Source organism: Pelophylax lessonae (genome assembly GCF_965119305.1).
Source record: "Pelophylax lessonae genome assembly, chromosome: 2".
NCBI lineage: Eukaryota > Metazoa > Chordata > Amphibia > Anura > Ranidae > Pelophylax > Pelophylax lessonae.
In genome coordinates, this window is record NC_138769.1 from 350074282 (window position 1) to 350092622 (window position 18341).

The 18341-nt window shown below is 44.9% G+C and overlaps 1 protein-coding gene across 1 annotated transcript in view; it reads left to right on the forward strand.

The window, feature by feature from the left end:
* LOC309548108 (uncharacterized protein) overlaps positions 1–18341 on the forward strand; it is a 40796-nt gene that overhangs the window by 13017 nt on the left and 9438 nt on the right. The window contains exons 4-5 of the mRNA XM_082248075.1: positions 7439–7537; positions 13446–13590. Coding sequence (XP_082104201.1) covers positions 7439–7537; positions 13446–13590 — 244 coding nt within the window. The remainder of the gene's footprint in view (positions 1–7438; positions 7538–13445; positions 13591–18341) is intronic.

The window sequence follows — 18341 nt, forward strand, 5'->3', positions numbered from 1 at the left end:
TTTTTTTTCCAGAATGAAGCTCCTCTTAAACCACACAGTACAATACCCAGAACTTTCACAGATCATGTGTTATATGCAGGCTATCTTCAGGGGTTTGGAGAGTGGCAAAAAACTTGCTAGGGCTACCACTAGAGAGTACTCTTATAACTTCACCCACTGTGTGAGACTCTAGTTTTTCGCAAATGTCCTTAGGTGATTGACTAGTTCTCCTATGGAGTTGTGTTTTTCTTTTTGAAACCATGCATTTTTTTCCCTGAAGCTTTTATCAAGATCTGACTCTCTGATACCCTGGGCAGTTTCTGGCTTGGTTACCCTTGGTGTATACCTTGGAGACGGTACCCTGACCCCACTATGTGAAGCCAGCCTGTAATGTTTTCTCCAGGCATTAGAAAATGCGATAGGTGCTCACCTTGGCACATATGTAGCTAGCCACGAGTACAGGACTGTGGTTTTCCTGTATGTTAAGACCAGTTTCCATTTTTTAACACAATCTGCATTGTGTAGCACACTATACTGTTTTATGGGAAGAGAATTTGGGAGTAATTCGCTTTATTGTGGTAACACCTTGTAAGAACATTTGTCTATAATGTTTCCCTGGGCTTGCAATTTAAAATTATCAAAATGTATGTTAAACTATTTTCACCACACAGCCAAAATACAATCTCCATTCTATCACAACACAAACCAGCACCAAAATGTGTATCACAGCTTAAGAATTAAGTTATTAGACTTAATTAGACACGTTAGATTAGAAGCTCCTTGAGGATAGGGACTGATGTGAATGTACAATATATATGTAAAGTGCTGCGTAAATTGACGGCGCTATATAAGTACCTGAAATAAATAAAATAAATTAATTAATAAAACTAATAATAATTGATTGCAGATGCAATTATTTAATAAGATAAAGAGTAGATACACTTATATAGTCCTACAGATACTACCGGCCCTTTGATGCTGATGTGGGCCACAATGAAATTGCATTTGACACCCCTCGTTTACTTTAATCCATACTAATACATTGAATTTATTTACCACTAAAGGTCTTATGTCTATTTCCTGGTGCTAATTCACAGCCAACTTAAAGGCATTAAAACTCATGTTCCTATAAGTGCATGCAGGTAACTTTCATTCAGCCAGGTGTGTCAGAGGGGCTGAGGTTGTTCTTGGAGTTTAGACACAGAACAGCAACCTCCTTTACTTAAGTGTATTATAGAGGAAAGTATTGAGGTCCCTGATTTTCTTCCCTTGCATTTTATGAGGCACAAGGTACAGCTTTACGCCAAATGCTCTATACTGTGAACACAATAATTGACTTGGTCTATACTCTCCACAGCCAAACACTAAGGCAGCCCATACATTATGCATTTTTTTAATTCAACCAGTGGGTTAAACAAAAGAAAATGCCTTGATTCTCCATTACAAGCATTCGGTGTGGGTGAGGGAATCCCTCCCACTGTGGTATTGATAGAGAGCCATCACAATACAATGATCAGTGTTGCCAGCTATAGCCGGTGCCACTGATTAATCAGGAAAAACCCAACAGGCTGTGTACAATAAGCCTGCCCATACATGGATCGAACACTTCATTCGGTCCTTGCTGAACAGGCCAAATTTGGATCCATGCATTTAGAGGCCCTCATAAAGGCCTTTTTTGCTCTTGCAATTGCAGCCCTGCAGCCAGCAATTGCTCACACACTATTTCTAACTGTACAAGACAAATGAACAGAGGCCAAGAAACTGTCTTTCATGACCCCCTGCTCTTTTCGAACAATGGCAGCTGATGCCCTCAGCCTTATTGTTTTGTGTTGACACTCAAGAATGTAACTTGCCAAGCATCTAGAATGTCCCTCTATCTCCATGCTAAAGGGCAGGATTTTATAGCTAAAAGCTTGTTCTGCTGAACCTGCTTGTAAAAAACATTTTCTATGCATGCCATTTGATGGTGAACACCTTATTTGGGGAACCCCTTGATAAATTAATCAAAAAAGTCACTACTACCCCATAAGTACATTGTAAAAGCCTATGGGGTTGATTTACTAAAGGCAAATAGACTATGTACTTTGCAAAGAGCGGTTGCTCCAGAGCTTTGTAAAAAGAAAAAGCAGAAGCTCTGCTGACTTCTATCATCCAATCATGTGCAAGAAAAAATGCTGTTTTTTTTTCCTTGCACATGATTGGGTAATCTTTGTAAAGTAAAACTTTATCTAATTTACTAAGCTCTGCAGCACCTGCACTTAAAAAGTACACAGTCTTTATGCTTTTAATAAATCAATCCCACAGTGTCCTACTCTTATGGCTGCTACTTCTGCTATGGAAAGGGGTCTTTTCACACCTACTAGGCATCAACTACAAAAACAAGGCTTAACACTTCCTTTTGTAGCAAGCCCTGGACTCCCAAGTGCACCAAGCCTGCCCAAAAGCCCTCCTAGATATAATAAAGGGGCACTGAGGAGTGGGGGGACAACTGTTGGAACTCTGGATCCAATCTGTCATTTCAGAGGGCTACAAAATAGAGTATGTCTCTCTGCCCTCTCCTCACTTTTTACCTTACACTCTGTCAGATTTAGACCAAAATAAGGCATTTTAAAGTGGTATTAAATCCAAACGCAAACAATTGTTATATTGCATCTTACCAGTTTTTAGACGTGATGGCTGTATTAGTTTTCTTTTTTAGGCTTTCTTTTCTTTATTTTCACCTAGTGATCTAGTAAGTAAATATGTTGTTTTTCAGCAGAATAAGCTGTCCTGCAGATGTAGCAGGGCTGCTTACAATGATCAGCTTCTTCATCTCACATATGGACATAATCAGGTTCTGCTTGTACCTCTAACTTAGCCCTACCCTCAGACTGACAAAGCTGCTGTTCAAAGCTGGTCTCTGTTACTCCTCCATCCAGAGTGTAGGCCCTCTGATACAGGAGTTACTGGCTAGATCACCAAGTGAAAACATTGGGAAAAACCTAAAAAGAAGAAAATTAATGCAGCCACCACATCTAATGATTGGTAGGCCGCAATATATTACATTTTTGGTTTTTGGTTTAATACCAATTTAATGACACCCTTGCAGAAACTTCAGGCACAAGTAGTGGTTGTAGCAGTTCTTTCAGACTAACAAGGTTTCATCCGCCCCATTCTGGACTAAACATATTTGTTTGTGGACCAAAATTCCAGATGAAATTAACAAGATCTGTCATTGTACTTCTTAGAGATGGGGAATTTTTGGCATTGTTAGACATACAATACAAGATGCCTATCCACACATTCCCCTTCTTCCCTAAACCTCAACGCTTTCTGGATTTTGCTGTAGGAGACCAACACTTCCAATTTGTAGCACTACCATTTCATCTTGGATATCCTCTGCACTTAAAGTGTTTAGAAAAATGCATGCCTCACTTCTGGCTTTACAGAGGACCCAGGGCATGCATATCACAGGATACCTGGATAACCTCCTACTGAAGGACTTCTCAACCACAATTGTGTTTGCCAGTCTAAAGCTTTTGGTTGGATAATCAACTTTCCAAAGTCTACTCTCCAGCCACCGACTGGAGTACCTGGGTCTAATTTTGGATGCAACCCAAGCCTGAATTTTCCTTCCTTGGGGGAAAGTTGTATTCCCTAAGGTCCCACACAGGAACCCTCAGGTCAAAATTACACCTCTAAGTTCACTTTTGCATGAGGATTCTTGGCTTAAAGCTAGGCTCCATCGAGGCAGTTCTCTTTGCCCAGTTTTAATGCAAATCTCTTCAATCCAAGATACTCACGACATGGAACACGCAAATCCAGTTCTTGTAAGGCCCTGTATTTTTATCCAGCCTAACAATGTTCTCCATAATATAGTGGATATCCAACCCTGCCCTGAAATTGGGAAAGCCCTTCCTTCACATGTCCTGGAAAGTGGTGACAATGGATGCCAGCCTTACAGGTTGGAGCTGAGTTTACAACTCCCTGACTGTCAAGGGGACATAATCCCTACAGAAGTTGAAACATCCCATCTACATTCTGGAACTGAGAGCCATCAGATAATCTCTCCAACACTAAACCTCCCTTCTGCAAAGTCACCGAACTAGGGTGCAGCCAGACAATTCCACAGCAGTGGCCTACATAAACCATCCTGAAAGCACCAGAAGTCAAGCTGCGCTAAAAGAAACAAGTCAAATACTCTCCTGGGCAGAAACCTACATTCCAGATCTTTTGGTCGTCCACATCTCTGGAGTGGAGGATTGGTGGGTGGACTTTCTAAGCCTCCAATGCCTAGACACCTGAGTCTCTTCATCCCATGTTCTTTCAAACTCTCTGTCAAGGGTGGTGGAACCAGATGTGGACATCCTGACTTCTAGGTTCAACAACAAGCTGAACAAATGCAGAACCAATACCAGGGATCCTCTAGTCTTCACAGTAGATGCTCTGGTAATACCTTGGCTCCAAGGTTTAGGTCTTACCTCTGATGAGGAGCCTCCCTCGACTGCTCAGAAGATGATACACAGCCTCAGAAGAAGATGATATATGGACATACTCAGACTTCTAGCAGATAAGCCTTTGCTTTTCCCAAACAAACCAGATGTACTGGCCAAGGCCCCCCTCTTTCATCCTTCCTCTTAGTCACTGGCTTTAACAGCGTGGCTTTTGAAGCAGAAGTCCTAAAAGATAGGGGTATATCTCAGTCTGTTATTTTGACCTTCCTTTGAGCAAAAAAATCCATCTTCTGTAAGATTTTTCATTGCCCATGGAAGGCTTACATTTCCTGACAAGAGGATAGGAAGCTGAGTCCCAGGGAATACACTGTCATCTTTATATTAGACTTTTTTCAGTCTGGTCTTGACCAGCATCTGCCCTGTATCTTAAATGGCTCTTCAGTCATTTTTACATCTTTCCATCTATTAAATCCTCTGCCCTTGTTGTTTTAACTTTGGATAGTAAAACATTTTTTTTTCTGCCAGTAAATACCTTATACAGCCCACTTCCTCTTTCTTGTCTGGTCAATAGCCTAGGCTAATGACATCATTCACAGCTCTTTCTTTAACTCACCTGAGGTGCAGAGTCTAACTATTAACTGGCATTCACCAGAGCTCCTGAAGGTGGAGATGGGCTTTGTTGCATGTTAGTAACAGGTCACTGTCGTCAGGATTGCCCCACCAGGAGGTGTGCAAGCCGGGGTCCAGTAGCAGATTTAGCAGGTAGGAATCAAATAGAAGCATAGTCGAGGAACAAGCTAAAGGTTAGTAAGGAATAGTTGCAGGTTTGGATTCAGCAGAAGAGCAGCCGCGGATTAAGCCAGAGGTTGATGATCAATAGTAGCAAAAATATGGAAGGCAGCAGGAGAGACAAGCGAGATATTTGCTGGAGAAAACACAATATTCTGGCAGTAATATACTTAGGGCAATGTTTTTCAACTTTTTCTCACCCAAGGCACCCTTTAAAATCTGGAAGAATCTCAAGGCACACCAGCCAAAAATGCAGCCTGGACTGGAGGGAACAACATGACATCGCTCTGGCCCTCCAAGGCCATAGAGGCTATTAAAGAGGATATACTCTTTCATCGCCCCCTGGGACTAGCCGGCTGCACTATTGGATTGCTTCTCGGGTGAGCCGGTGGGAGGGGGGTACATCCCCTCCCGCTGCTTCTGAAAGCATTCCAGTGGCTCATGTGCTGCTTGGAACCCTTTCATTAGAAATTCAGCCGCGGGCTGTAAAAAACAATACTGAGGTTATGGGTGATATCTTCAGCCATAACCCCAATAAACCATTTCAGAGCCGGAACATATATTTAACTATGACTCGCTGCAGTGCAGGTGTAGCGCAGGGTACATGCACTTTTCATGTGCGTTACCTGCCGTTTCTCATCAGCTTCTATTATGTCCTACATTTTCTGAAAGCACACCAAAAATGAGGGACATAATAGAAGTCTATAGGAAACTTCAGGTAATGCACATGAAAACCGCGGGTACCCTGCGATACACTTGCACTGCAGCCAAACTGCAGCAGAGCAATGTGCAAGCAGAAGACAAAATAAAAAGAAGAGCAGTTACCATTAAAGAAATATAGTTACTATTACCAATAATAATAATAATAACCAACATATCTTATATATATTTATATTGCATTAAAAAAACAATCACCATGCCTGCAATTATACCTAAAACAAAAACATGCAGGTAAATTAGAGGTACAATTGCTGTACCTCATGGAGCTCAGAGGAGCTCATATGCAGCCACTGAAAAGCCTCCTCCCTGTTCTTCCTCCTCTCCTCATGCTCTGCTTCACCTCCCTTAGGGGAAAAGCGCGCCAGCCAGCGTCTCCTTGGACCTGCGTCTCGCACATCCCAGAAAGCTGTGCGTACGCTTGACCCGCCCCTAGCAACCGATGACCTCATCAGTTGGCAAGATGCGATCGGACTGCCCGCACAGCTTCCCAAATGCCTGTGGCAGCGGGAAGTGAGCTTTAGACAGCGGACCAGAACCACTGTAACAACAAGGCTTAACTGAGTGGCCAACACAGTTTGTAGATCAGATGGGGTAATTTTGCCACGGCACACCTGGGGACTCTTCCCGGCACACCAGTGTGCTGCGGCACACGGGTTGAAAAACGCTGCTCTAGGGAAGTCCCTAGCATGTTTTTTGCCAGTCTCTGATCACCTTAAGGTTGTCTGCGTACAACCCATTGTCTATGAATAGGAGTCCTGTGTCCTGTACTGTACTGTACTTCAAGATAAAGAATTTATAGGTAAGTCAAAATTACTATTTATATTTAAAATGCTGTATTGAGATCATATTTGTAATCAAGGTTACAGGTGGTGCATGACAGATTTCAAGCCTTGTCCCACACCTGAATTTTTCAAAATGAACATTAAAGTGATACTTTCGTTTTTTTTCCTTTAAAAATACCAAACATATTATACTTACCAGCTCTGTGCAGTGGTTTTGCACAGAACAGCCCAGATCCTCCTCTTCTCGGCTCCCACGTCGGCTCTCTTGGCCCCTCCCTCCTGTTGAGTTCTCCCACAGCAAACAGCTTGCTCTTGGGGCACACGAGCTGCAGCTCTGTGTGTTCATTCAGACACGTAGCCACGGTTCAGTCCCTCCCCCTCTCTCTTCATGGGCTAGCTGACTTTGATTGACAGCAGCAGGAGCCAATGGCGCCGCTGCTGTGTCTTAGCCAATCAGGAGGGAGAGTCCCGGATGACCGAGCTACTCGTGGACATCGCTTGATCTAGATGGGGCTCAGGGGGGCTGAGGGGGCTGATCCACACAAAAGGTTTTTTATCTCAATGCATAGAATGCATTAGGATAAAAAAAAACCTTTACAACAACTTTAAACAATACAGAAGGGTTGTCTCTTATAGGGTTTAAAAACACAGGTCAAGCAACTGCTTGATTGATTGATTACTTAATTGTATTCATATTGCATTTGATAACATTTTCTGTTTATCATTTTACCATAGAATACCTGTAACTTATATAACTGCATGGGAGACAGTTGTTACAAAAATAAATCTTCTTATTTAAATTCCGGTAACACAACATGTCCTACTTATTGTGAGGTAAGTAGCTGTGGTATTTATATTAACAACTGTATATCTTAGTCACAATTATTTTATTTAAGCATTGTCATGTCTTGTTGAAAACTCATAAATATTAATTTATAGCATGAAATGAAAAAAATACTTAGTCTAATACTTTGTCTAATACAGGCAGTCCCTGAGTTACAAACAAGATAGGTTCTATAGCAGGGATCCTCAAACTACGGCCCTCCAGCTGTTGCAGAACTACACGTCCCATGAGGCATTGTAAAACTCTGATATCCACAGACATGACTAGGCATGATGGGAATTGTAGTTCCTGAACAACTAGAGGGCCATAGTTTGGAGACCTCTGTTCTATAGGTTTGTCCTTAAGCTGAATTTGTATGTTTAGCTGTCTGTGCCTCTGGTCAGAAGATTTCATCTCACTTTCTGTCCCTGTGACAATTGTATTTTGTAAATTTTAGGTTGTTGTGGAAACAAGGATTGGTGATAAGGTTTCAGTAGAGACACCTTTTTCCCATGATAACTCTTACAAGAGTGAATTTCCCTTCTTAGGGCTAGATTTCCTCTCACTTCCTGAATAGTTGAAAGATATCGGTTCTAAGGACAATCACTCACAGCTACATCCCTCAATCATAGCATCATTAAAAGAGAAAAAGAAGAACCCAACGGGTCTAAAATGTTGAAAAACTCAACCCCAAAGAGGGGAGTTACCTCCCATTATTCTTCTCACAATGAGACTTTATAGGCTGTGAGGTTGTCATAGATTGGAAGATCTCGCAGCTCCCTGCATACACAGCACAGAAGACGGGTATTTTTTTCCACCCTGATTGCCCAGATTGGGAACGATGTCAGTATAAGAGTGGATTTACGCTCGGTCCCTTGTCTTATCGCTGTCCTGGCCTGCCTTTGAGATATATTGGTGTGGTCCCGTGCCTGTCATTAGGCCTACCCCCACTGTGGTAGCCCCTTGGGGGGTGCCTACTCACAAATGTGGGGGACATCCAGCCACGGGTTTTTTACCCACCTACTGTGCTTTGGAAGGTCACTTGGGAGTGCCTGGCAAGCTCGGCAACTGCTTTTTTTAATTGCTGTCTATAGAAACAGTCTCTAAGTACTACATGTGGTCCCTGAAGAAGCTACTGAAGGAGCACAATGCTCAGCGAAATGCATAGGACCTATCAGTACTGTATCTATATTGAATGTATCCAGGCAGACATGCCCGCAATATGGTTGTAAAAAACTTTTTTATATATTTTTTATATATTACGTTTTTATCTCTTTTTTGATAAAATAATAAAGATGTTATTTTAAATCATCGTGTGATCTTCCAATCTATGACAACCTCACAGCCTATTATGTCCCATTATGAGAAGATTAATGGGGGCTAACTCCCCTCTTTGGGGTTGAGTTTTCCAATAATCCTCTCACTTCCTGTTGTTTTCCTCTTTTTGTAAGTATGGGTCCTATGTAAGTCGGATGTTTGTAACTCGGGGACTGCCTGTACTGTGAATGCAATACCTTCAATCTCCCCTTGAGCTGAGTGCCTAAGGGGGAATGACAGGGTTAAAGTATCACTAAAGGTAGGTTTGGATAGAGTAGAGATGGATAAGAAGACTTATAAGGTCTTCATTAGGAAGATTTACCATCTCTGTTTGTCCTGTTGACCATTATCACTAAGGATGAAAGTGAAATAAAATCACAAATTTGTAATTGTTAACAGAATAAGAATAGAGGGCAAATCTTCCAATGGGGACACTAGTTTTGGTGACCCTTGTGACAACCATGGGATTTCTTCACTTTGAAGGGATTTCTCTTGACTGTCTGTTGTGGCTAGGGGACAGGAAGCAAAGTGAAATCTCTCCAACACAGATGGCAACAGAAAACCTGCCAGGGGTATACCCAAAATGAAAAAAAAAATTAGGCTATAGTTCTACTTTCAGGCTGGATAAGAGGAGAAATAGGAAATAGGTATGGTAGTTAGAGATTGGTGTGATGGGCTGGTGAACCAGGAAGAGCAATGGGGTTTCATAAAGGGGAAAGATTAAAGTAATATTAAAGGCAAGTTTTTTTTTTTTTTTTTAAATAACAAACATGTAATACTTATTTGCTTAATTAATTAATAATATAATACATTAATAATTTTTGGATGTAATTGACCAATTATATATATATATAAACAAACAAACTTAATAAGTGATATGATAAAAAAAAATGTAAGGCTCTGCTTCTTAGCTAGTGATGAAATCAAAACGTGAAATCAAAACGTGAAAATACTTGCACCACCAAAATTACTAATAAATCTCTCAACCAAAAACATTTATTTCAAATACATTTCTATATCTAGCAATGAGATGTCTCCCTAAAAGGAGGATTTGTGCATCAGTTGGCATTCCACAAGGAGAGTGTGACGGAGGGCTTGGCTATAATATCTACTGTATGTGATGGCAAGCATTTTATTGACCTTCTATATACAAAGGGGTCAAACCCTGACAGTGAGCAAATTTTTTATGTGGTCGCTGAGTGACGCTGAGTGACGCTGAATGAAGCACTTTGGATGAATATTTATGATTTTTGTGGACACTTTCATTAATTTTTAGGAGTTTATAAACATATTTTTGGAGCACATAAGTTTTTAACACTTTTTTTTTTTTTTTTCATCAATTGAGGATCAGGATTGTAATATAAATGTTTCTTATTGAGAGATTTACTCTTAAGAGGTGAAGTGCTACCCTTTTTATTTTATAAAGTAGTCTTTAATGGGCTATTCGGGTTTATCTTTTTATTTTTGGCTGTAGTTTGAAATTCAATTCTTACTGTGAGCGGGGTAAGTAAATGTGGCACATTTACATTCAGACTGTACTTTATGTATTAGGAAAGCCTCTCAAACATTTGCAAATATGTACAAGTAGTAACAAGGTAGACAGGGTCCACTGTACAATTATTTGAGGCTAAGGTATTATCAGTTTGCAACTTATTTATAATTTCTCCTTTTAATGGTCATACTTCACACTGTCCTCTGTAAATTAAAACTCTACTAGGCCTCATTTAGACTTGCGTTTGGTGGCTGCAAAAATGCACAGTTGAGACATGTTTTGTTGCCCGCCAACTGCCTGCCTTAAGCTGTAATAGTCAGCAGACAGGGGTGTTTACATGCCGTGGCTGCGATGCTTTACGCCAGGGGTAATGAATTAAAATTCATGAAGGTCCAGTAGGTAAAATTTTCTTCCAACCGAGGTCCGAATCATATGTTTGGCTCTCAAGAACCTCTGCACAATGCGCAAACATGGCGCATCTTTACGAGTGCCACATCACATGATGCCACAGTACCATGTAGCTTGGTACGGCGCAATTAAAAAGAAAAAAAAGGTCAGGGACTTATTTTTCTGCGTTTCTGCTTACAAGGCAGCCCACTGAAATAAATGGGCCGCCTACACGCGTTATGCAACAATGTGAACCTAGTCCACAATCCTTCACATCACAATCCTTTTTATTACATCAGTGTTCTCAGTCCCCCTGTACATCATCCCCCCTTCACATTACAGTCCTCAGCCCTTCACTTTTTTGTCAGTGGCCCCCCTTTATATCACCCCCTACTTTAAATTGCAATTCTAAGCCCCTTTCATATCACCCACCCTTCACATTCCTGTTCTCGCCCCCTTTATAGTACCCCTCCTTCACATTGCAGTCCCCAGCCCCCCTTCACATTCCTGTCCTCATCCTCTTTATAGCACCCCCCTTCACATAACTGTCCTCACCCCCTTCATAGCACCCCCTTCACATAACTGTCCTCCCCTTATATAGCACCCCCTTCACATATCTGCCCTCACCCCCTTCATAGCACCCCTCTTCACATAACTGTCCTCACCCCCTCCATAGCACCCCCTTCACATAACTGTCCTCCCCCTTTATAGCACCCCCTTTACATAACTGTCCTCACCTCCTTCATAGCACCCCCTTCACATAACTGTCCTCCCCCCCCTTCATAGCACCCCCTTCACATAACTGTCCTCATCCCCTTCATAGCACCCCCTTCACATAACTGTCCTCCCCCATTTTATTGTGCCCCTCCTTCACACTGCAGTCCCCAGCCCCCCATTAACATTCCTGTCCTCACCCCCTTTATAGCACCCTCAGACATTCCTGTGCTCATCTCCTTTTTTTTAAAACCCCCCTTCACACTGCAGTCTCCAGCCCCCCTTCACATTCTAATCCTCACCCCCTTTGTAGAACCCCTTCATACCGTATCACTCCTTTACTTTTCTGCCTCTTTGATATCACCCCTCTTTCCCCCTTTACATTATTAGTGCCTCTTCCCTGTCCTACCTTAAACAGGGCAGCGTGGCTGACATCGGAGGCACAGCAGCTTACATCGGAAGTGCTCAAAGGGATGCACGGAGGGCGGGACCTGCCCCAGGTAACTGATTGGTTGCTACAATACAGGGCAGATCTAGCTACCAATCAGTTAACTGTACCAGCCCCCGTCCTCCGTGAATCACTGCGCTGCTCCTCCGATGTCAGCTCTGTAAAGACAGAGCTGCAGCGGCGGCAGAGGGAAAAAACAGATCCTAAATGGCGTGACCGCTGCGGGGCCGGACGGAACACTGATTGGGTCCGGACTTGGCCCGCGGGCCGCCATTTAGTGATGCCTGCTTTACGCCAATGGCAAAAATGACATAAATTGTAGTGATCAGTGGGCAGCAAGCCTGCAGAATGCTACACATTCAAGTCAATAGGGAAGCACCCCAAATGCCCAACAACCATGTTTGTCTGCAAAAATAGGGTTAACCACCCCCCTTCCACGGCTCCCCCGGGTCTCCCATCCCACTGGGAGACCCAGGCAACCAGCCTGCACGGCCACAGAAGAGAAGACCTGATCAAAACCGCATTCGGCTCTGATCGGGTCTTCATGTAAAAACCAAATTCAAAAAAGTACAGCATTTAAAACAGCCAAACTTGGTGTTTTAAATGCTTTTAAGTGCAGAGGAGGGGTTTTGGGTCTTTTAGACCCCCAGATCCCTCCACAAGAGTACCTGTCAAAAGAATAAATAAAAAAATATTTTTTTTTTTTTTTAATGTACGAAAATATTGGCAATAAAAAAATGATATTGGTCGATCACTAGTTTGCACAAAACTTGTAGTGCCTAAAAACTGTGAGATATTTTTATGGAATTTTTATTTATTTATTTTTTTACTAGTAATGGTGGCGAATAGTGATTTTTATCAGAACTGCGACATTGCAGAAGACAAATTGGACACCTGACACTTTTTTGGGGACCAGTGACACTAATACAGTGACCAGTGCTAACAAAATGCATTGTCACTATACTAATTACACTTGCAGGGAAGGGGTTAACATCAGGGGCAATCCAAGGGATAAGTATGCTCCTAGGGAGTGCTTTCTAACCGTGTGGGGGGTGGCTTAACTGGAGGAAGACAGAAACCCAAGCTCTCCATCTTCTTCCCTGACAGAACGGCAGTCTTCCTTGTTTACATAGGCAGACCGCCATTCTGCCTCTCCTGTGAACGATCAGCAAGGCCCAGCGGACATCGTCAAATGGCTCCCACTGTGTCCAATCACAGTGGGAGCGAGTCACGGTGGCTTGAACGCGGGACCAGAACCCTGTGTATGAAGTCACGTACAGTACATGATTTCGCACAGAAGGGACGCCCTGCTGCTGTATATCTGTGTGGGGCGGTCTATAAGGGGTTAAACAGGTGGAGAGGAGTCGTCACATCACTTCCCCACCACTTGTCAGTAGCCTCTGGAGCACAATTCAAATTTGGATCTAGCTTCAGAGACAAGAGAGATTTAAACACGTCTAAATCTACCCTAACAGATGAAGTAGTAAATTAATTGTAGTGTAATTATCTGAATAATGCTCTAAACATGGTGAGTAATCCTGAATGTTATTGTTCATTTCAGATGTACCGTCACAACAACTCCTTTTATGAAAGCAGATGCAATCAGCACTGCATGCATCACATGTGCAATAGTACACAGCAAGATGGATGTGCACTAAACTGCTGCAATCAATCTACGTGCTTCAATGCAGATGAAATGGATGGAGGTAAGAAAATTGAAAAGTGTTACTAAATCCACAACAGTAAAATCTGTCTGAAACAGTGGCGGCCGGCCGATAGGGGGCGCAGGGGCGCCCCCCCCCCCCCAAAAAAAAAGAAGAAGGAAAAAAGATTTAAAAAAAAAAGTTAATTTTCAGCCCACTAGGGGCGCCGGACCTAGTGGTGGTTATGGGGGGGGGGGGGGTTATTTTGACCCCACGTGCGGTGCCGATTGGCGGCCTTCTGGGGGAGTGTCGGTGCGCTGAGCAATGCGACCCGACACTCCCCACTTTACTGGACTCCTGGCTGTGATTGGTCCAGACTCCAGCCTGGACCAATCACAGGAGGACATCCCGGGACCTGGTGACGTGACCTCTGCGTCACAAGATCACCTTCCCACCCGCCTGAGAGAGGAGAGCCGCCGTGCCCGCCCGTGTGAGGAGTCGGAGAGTGTGGTCGCCGTCGGGACGCGGAAGAACAGGAGAGAAGATGCGCTGCAGCCGTCCGTCCAGTCCGTCCGTGTCAGGGGGGGCCCGGCCGGCCAACACATGTCACTGACAGGCAGCTTTGAAGGGGGCACGCGCGCACGCTGATCTCTGCCTTGGGGGCAATGAGCTGGTCACAACATTGGGGGCACGCACGCACGCTAATCTCTGCATTGGGGGCAATGAGCTGGTCAGAATATTGGGGGCACGCACACACGCTGATCTCTGCATTGGGGGCAATGAGCTGGTCACAACATTGGGGGCACGCATGCACGCTGATCTCTGCATTGGGGGCAATGAGCTGGTCACAACATTGGGGGCACGCACGCACGCTGATCTCTGCATTGGGGGCAATGAGCTGGTCACAACATTGGGGGCGCACACGCACGCTGATCTCTGCATTGGGGGCAATGAGCTGGTCACTACATTGGGGACACGCACGCACGCTGATCTCTGCATTGGGGGCAATGAGCTGGTCACAACATTGGGGGCGCACACGCACGCTGATCTCTGCATTGGGGGCAATGAGCTGGTCACTACATTGGGGGCACGCACGCACGCTGATCTCTGCATTGGGGGCAATGAGCTGGTCACAACATTGGGGGCACGCACGCACGCTGATCTCTGCATTGGGGGCATCATGTATGCTGGTTACTGCGTTGAAAGGAGGTCTGTACTGTGGGGTTTGTGCTAGGGAGTCTGTACTGTGGAGTTTGTGCTAAGGGGTATGTACTGTGGGGTTTGTGCTAGGGGGTCTGTACTGTAGGGTTTATGCTAGGGGGACTGTACTGTGTGGTTAGTGCTAGGGGGTCTGTACTGTGGGATTAGTGCTAGGTGGTCTGTACTGTGGGGTTTGTGCTAGGGGGCCTGTACTGTGGGGTTTGTGCTAGGGGGCCTGTACTTTGGATTAGTGCTAGGGGGTCTATACTGTGGGGTTTGTGCTAGGGGGTCTGTACTGTGGGCTTTGTGCTAGCGGGTCTGTACTGTAGGGTTTGTGCTAGGGGGTCTGTACTGTGGGGTTTGTGCTGGGGGCCTGTACTGTGGGGTTTGTGCTAGGGGGTCTGTGCTTGAGGGGTTTGTGTGGGGTTTGTGCTTGAGGGGTTTGTGCTAGGGGGTCTGTACTGTGGGGTTTGTGCCGCTCTCAGTCAGTGTATCCCATAATAGGGTGTCTCTCACAGTATGTCCCAGAATAGGACCCCTGCTCCCTATTATGGGATACACTAGTACTGATGGACCCCTTAATATGTGATATATTGGGAGACTTTGTTCACGCAAGCAAAATACAGGGGACAAAATGGGTGGAGTCTATAAGGGGTGGGGCTTCTGAGAAATGGGAGGGGTCAAATGGAAGGGCGGGGTCTTGCGCCCCCCCATCTTAAAACTTCACCAGCCGCCACTGGTCTGAAGATGCAGAATAACATGCTTGTTATACTCACTGTGTAACTTAAGTGATTAATCCTCTGCATTGTGTAAAAAGGCTGTGTGATCCTGTATGCACAGATCCTCCCCCTCTTGCAATGTCACTCTGGACAAGTCCAGATAAGACACAATCAGAGTAGTACAGCTGCACGTGCTCAGTTTGGTCTCTATTGCTGGAGAGAACACTTTCTGGTTTTAGCTGAGCTTTTCAGGTCACATGGTATTGACATCACACATGTGGGCGTGTATATAGATCCTAAATGACAGCTCAGTCCCTCCCTTCTCCTCCAACTAAAAAAAAAAACACAGTGGGTGGGATGTCACATCTTGATTGATGGATGATCCGTCTCCCATAAAAGCATGAGGACTCAGGCTGTAGTGGATTTCAAAAGGCAGTGATTCCATAAATAAGATAACACCCCTGTACATGTTTTTTTTTTTTGATCTCTCAACTGCATCAGTTACAGCCTGACATGAATATTGAGGTCATAGAGATTTCTAAACTTTTAAAAATACATTTATTTCCCAGTTTCCAAATTCATAAATAATACAGATCATGCCAAAAATGTTTTATGTTTTCTTTTTTCATATTTGTGATCCTTTTTTCTCTCTTTCTGTGCCTTTCCTATTTCTCTCTCTCTCTCTCTCTCTCTTTCTCTCCCTCTCTCTCTCTCCCCTGTCATCCTTATCCCACCTGGCACCCCACCATTGCCTTGCTAACACACTACCCCATGTTTTCCTCATCCTTCTCCAACCTGGCACCCCACTGCAATCTTCCTAACACACTACCCCCTGTCATCCTCATCCTCCTCCCACCTGGCACCCCACTGCAACCTTCCTAACACACTACCCCCTGTCATCCTCATCACACCTTGCACCGCACTGTCACCTTGCTATCACACTACCCCCTGTTATTCCCATCACAACTGGCACCCCACTGCAACCTTTCCTAACATACTCCCCCTGTCATCCTCATCCCACCTGGCTACCAACTGAAACGTTGCTAACACACTACCCCCTGTCATCCTCATCACACCTGGCACCCCACTGCCACCTTGCTAATACACTAGCCCCCGCCATCCTCATGCTCCTCCCACCTGGCCCCCCACTGCAACCTTCCTAATACACTACCCCCTGTCATCCTTATCTTCATCACACCTGGCACCCCACTGCTGCCTTGCTAACACACTACCCCTGTCACCCTCATCCTCATGTTCATTACACCTGGCACCCCACTGATACTTTGCTAACACCCCACCCCCTGTCATCCTCATCACACCTGGCACCCCACTGCAACCTTGCTAACACCCAACCCCCTGTCATCCTCATCACACCTGTCACCCCACTGCAACCTTGCTAACACCCCACCCCCTGTCATCCTCAGCCTCATTTTCATCACACCTGGCAACCCACTGCAACCTTGCTAACATCCCACACACTGTCATCCTCATCCTCATTCTCATGTTCATCACACCTGGCACCCCACTGTAACCTTGCTAATAACCTACCCCCTGTCATTCTCATGTTCATCGCACCTGGCACCCAACTACAATCTTGCTAACACCCCACTCCTAGTCATCCTCATCCTTATCACACCTGGCACCCCACTGCAACCTTCCTAATACACTACCCCCTGTCACCCTTATCCTCACCAGCATGGGCTTCAATACTTTAACCACTTCAAGACTGCAATACCTAAATATACGTTGCGGCTTTGAAGGGGTTTACCGGGGTTATGGCTGAATCGTTTTCTTCAGCCAGCAGCTGGCTTTCTCATAAAAGCGTTCTGAGCTGATCATGAAACCTCCCCTCCCGCCACTTGCCAGTGTTTCTCGGGCTTGCCTTTTCCACCAGCTCGCCTGAGAAACTATCCAACGGTGTGGCCTGCTAGTCCCAGAGGCAATCAATGAGTCGATTGTCTTCAATCGCCTCTATGGTTTTAGAGGACCAGAATGACATCATGACATCACTTCCGTTCCAGGCTGGAAGTAAACAATTTTATTTTATTTATTTTTTTAAGCAAAATGTCTATTTTTTTTATCTTTTGCTGTTAAGGGGAAAGGAGAGATTTGGGATCTTTTTGGGGTCCCAGTGCAGAGGGCGCAGCGGTGCAGAGGGCACAGCAGAGACTCTTGTGAGAGTCTGCCATCATTCCTACAGCATGGCCGGCCGCCATGTTTGTGTAGTCCGTGATGTCATAGCGACCATTTTCCCCTGGTCCGGCATGACGCTGGAGACAGTCTGGAGCTTCGTGGCAGTGCCTGGGCTCTGGGCCCTCCTCTTCCTTAACAATATGAATTGCTGGCACCTATGGCAAGCTGTGGTATCCAGACATACGGCGTTCCTCCGGCAGGTATTAGCGAGTCCTTGGGGGTCCCAATCTCTCTCTCTCTCTGCTAGTAGGTGCCCTGAGTGTAGGGGGATCCATAGTGGTGCCAAAACGTTTTTATTGCTGTGGGGTCTCCCTTATCCTATGGAGCCTCAGGGTCACATCTCCCCTACTGACCCCCTCATGGAGGCGCTGGATACCTCAGAACCTCAGCTCCCTATTGTTGCGCTGACTGCGGTTCTACAGTCCTTGGTATTCTTGGTTGGAAGTGGTGTGTGGGCAAAGGCCCAGAAGGAAGCATTCCCCGCCTTCCCGTGTTCAGTCTGTCTAATCTAATTGTGAGCCTGGTGGCGCCGTGGACATTGCCTGTTCAGTGGGACTTGATATCACGCCCCCCTGATCCATCTGATAGTGAGGAGTCATCATGGTCATAGCAGCGAATGAGAAAACGCTGGTGGATGCCCTATTTACTGCAGTGCTTGAGGCTTTTAACACTCGAGGATGTGACTGTCCATTTTGGTACACA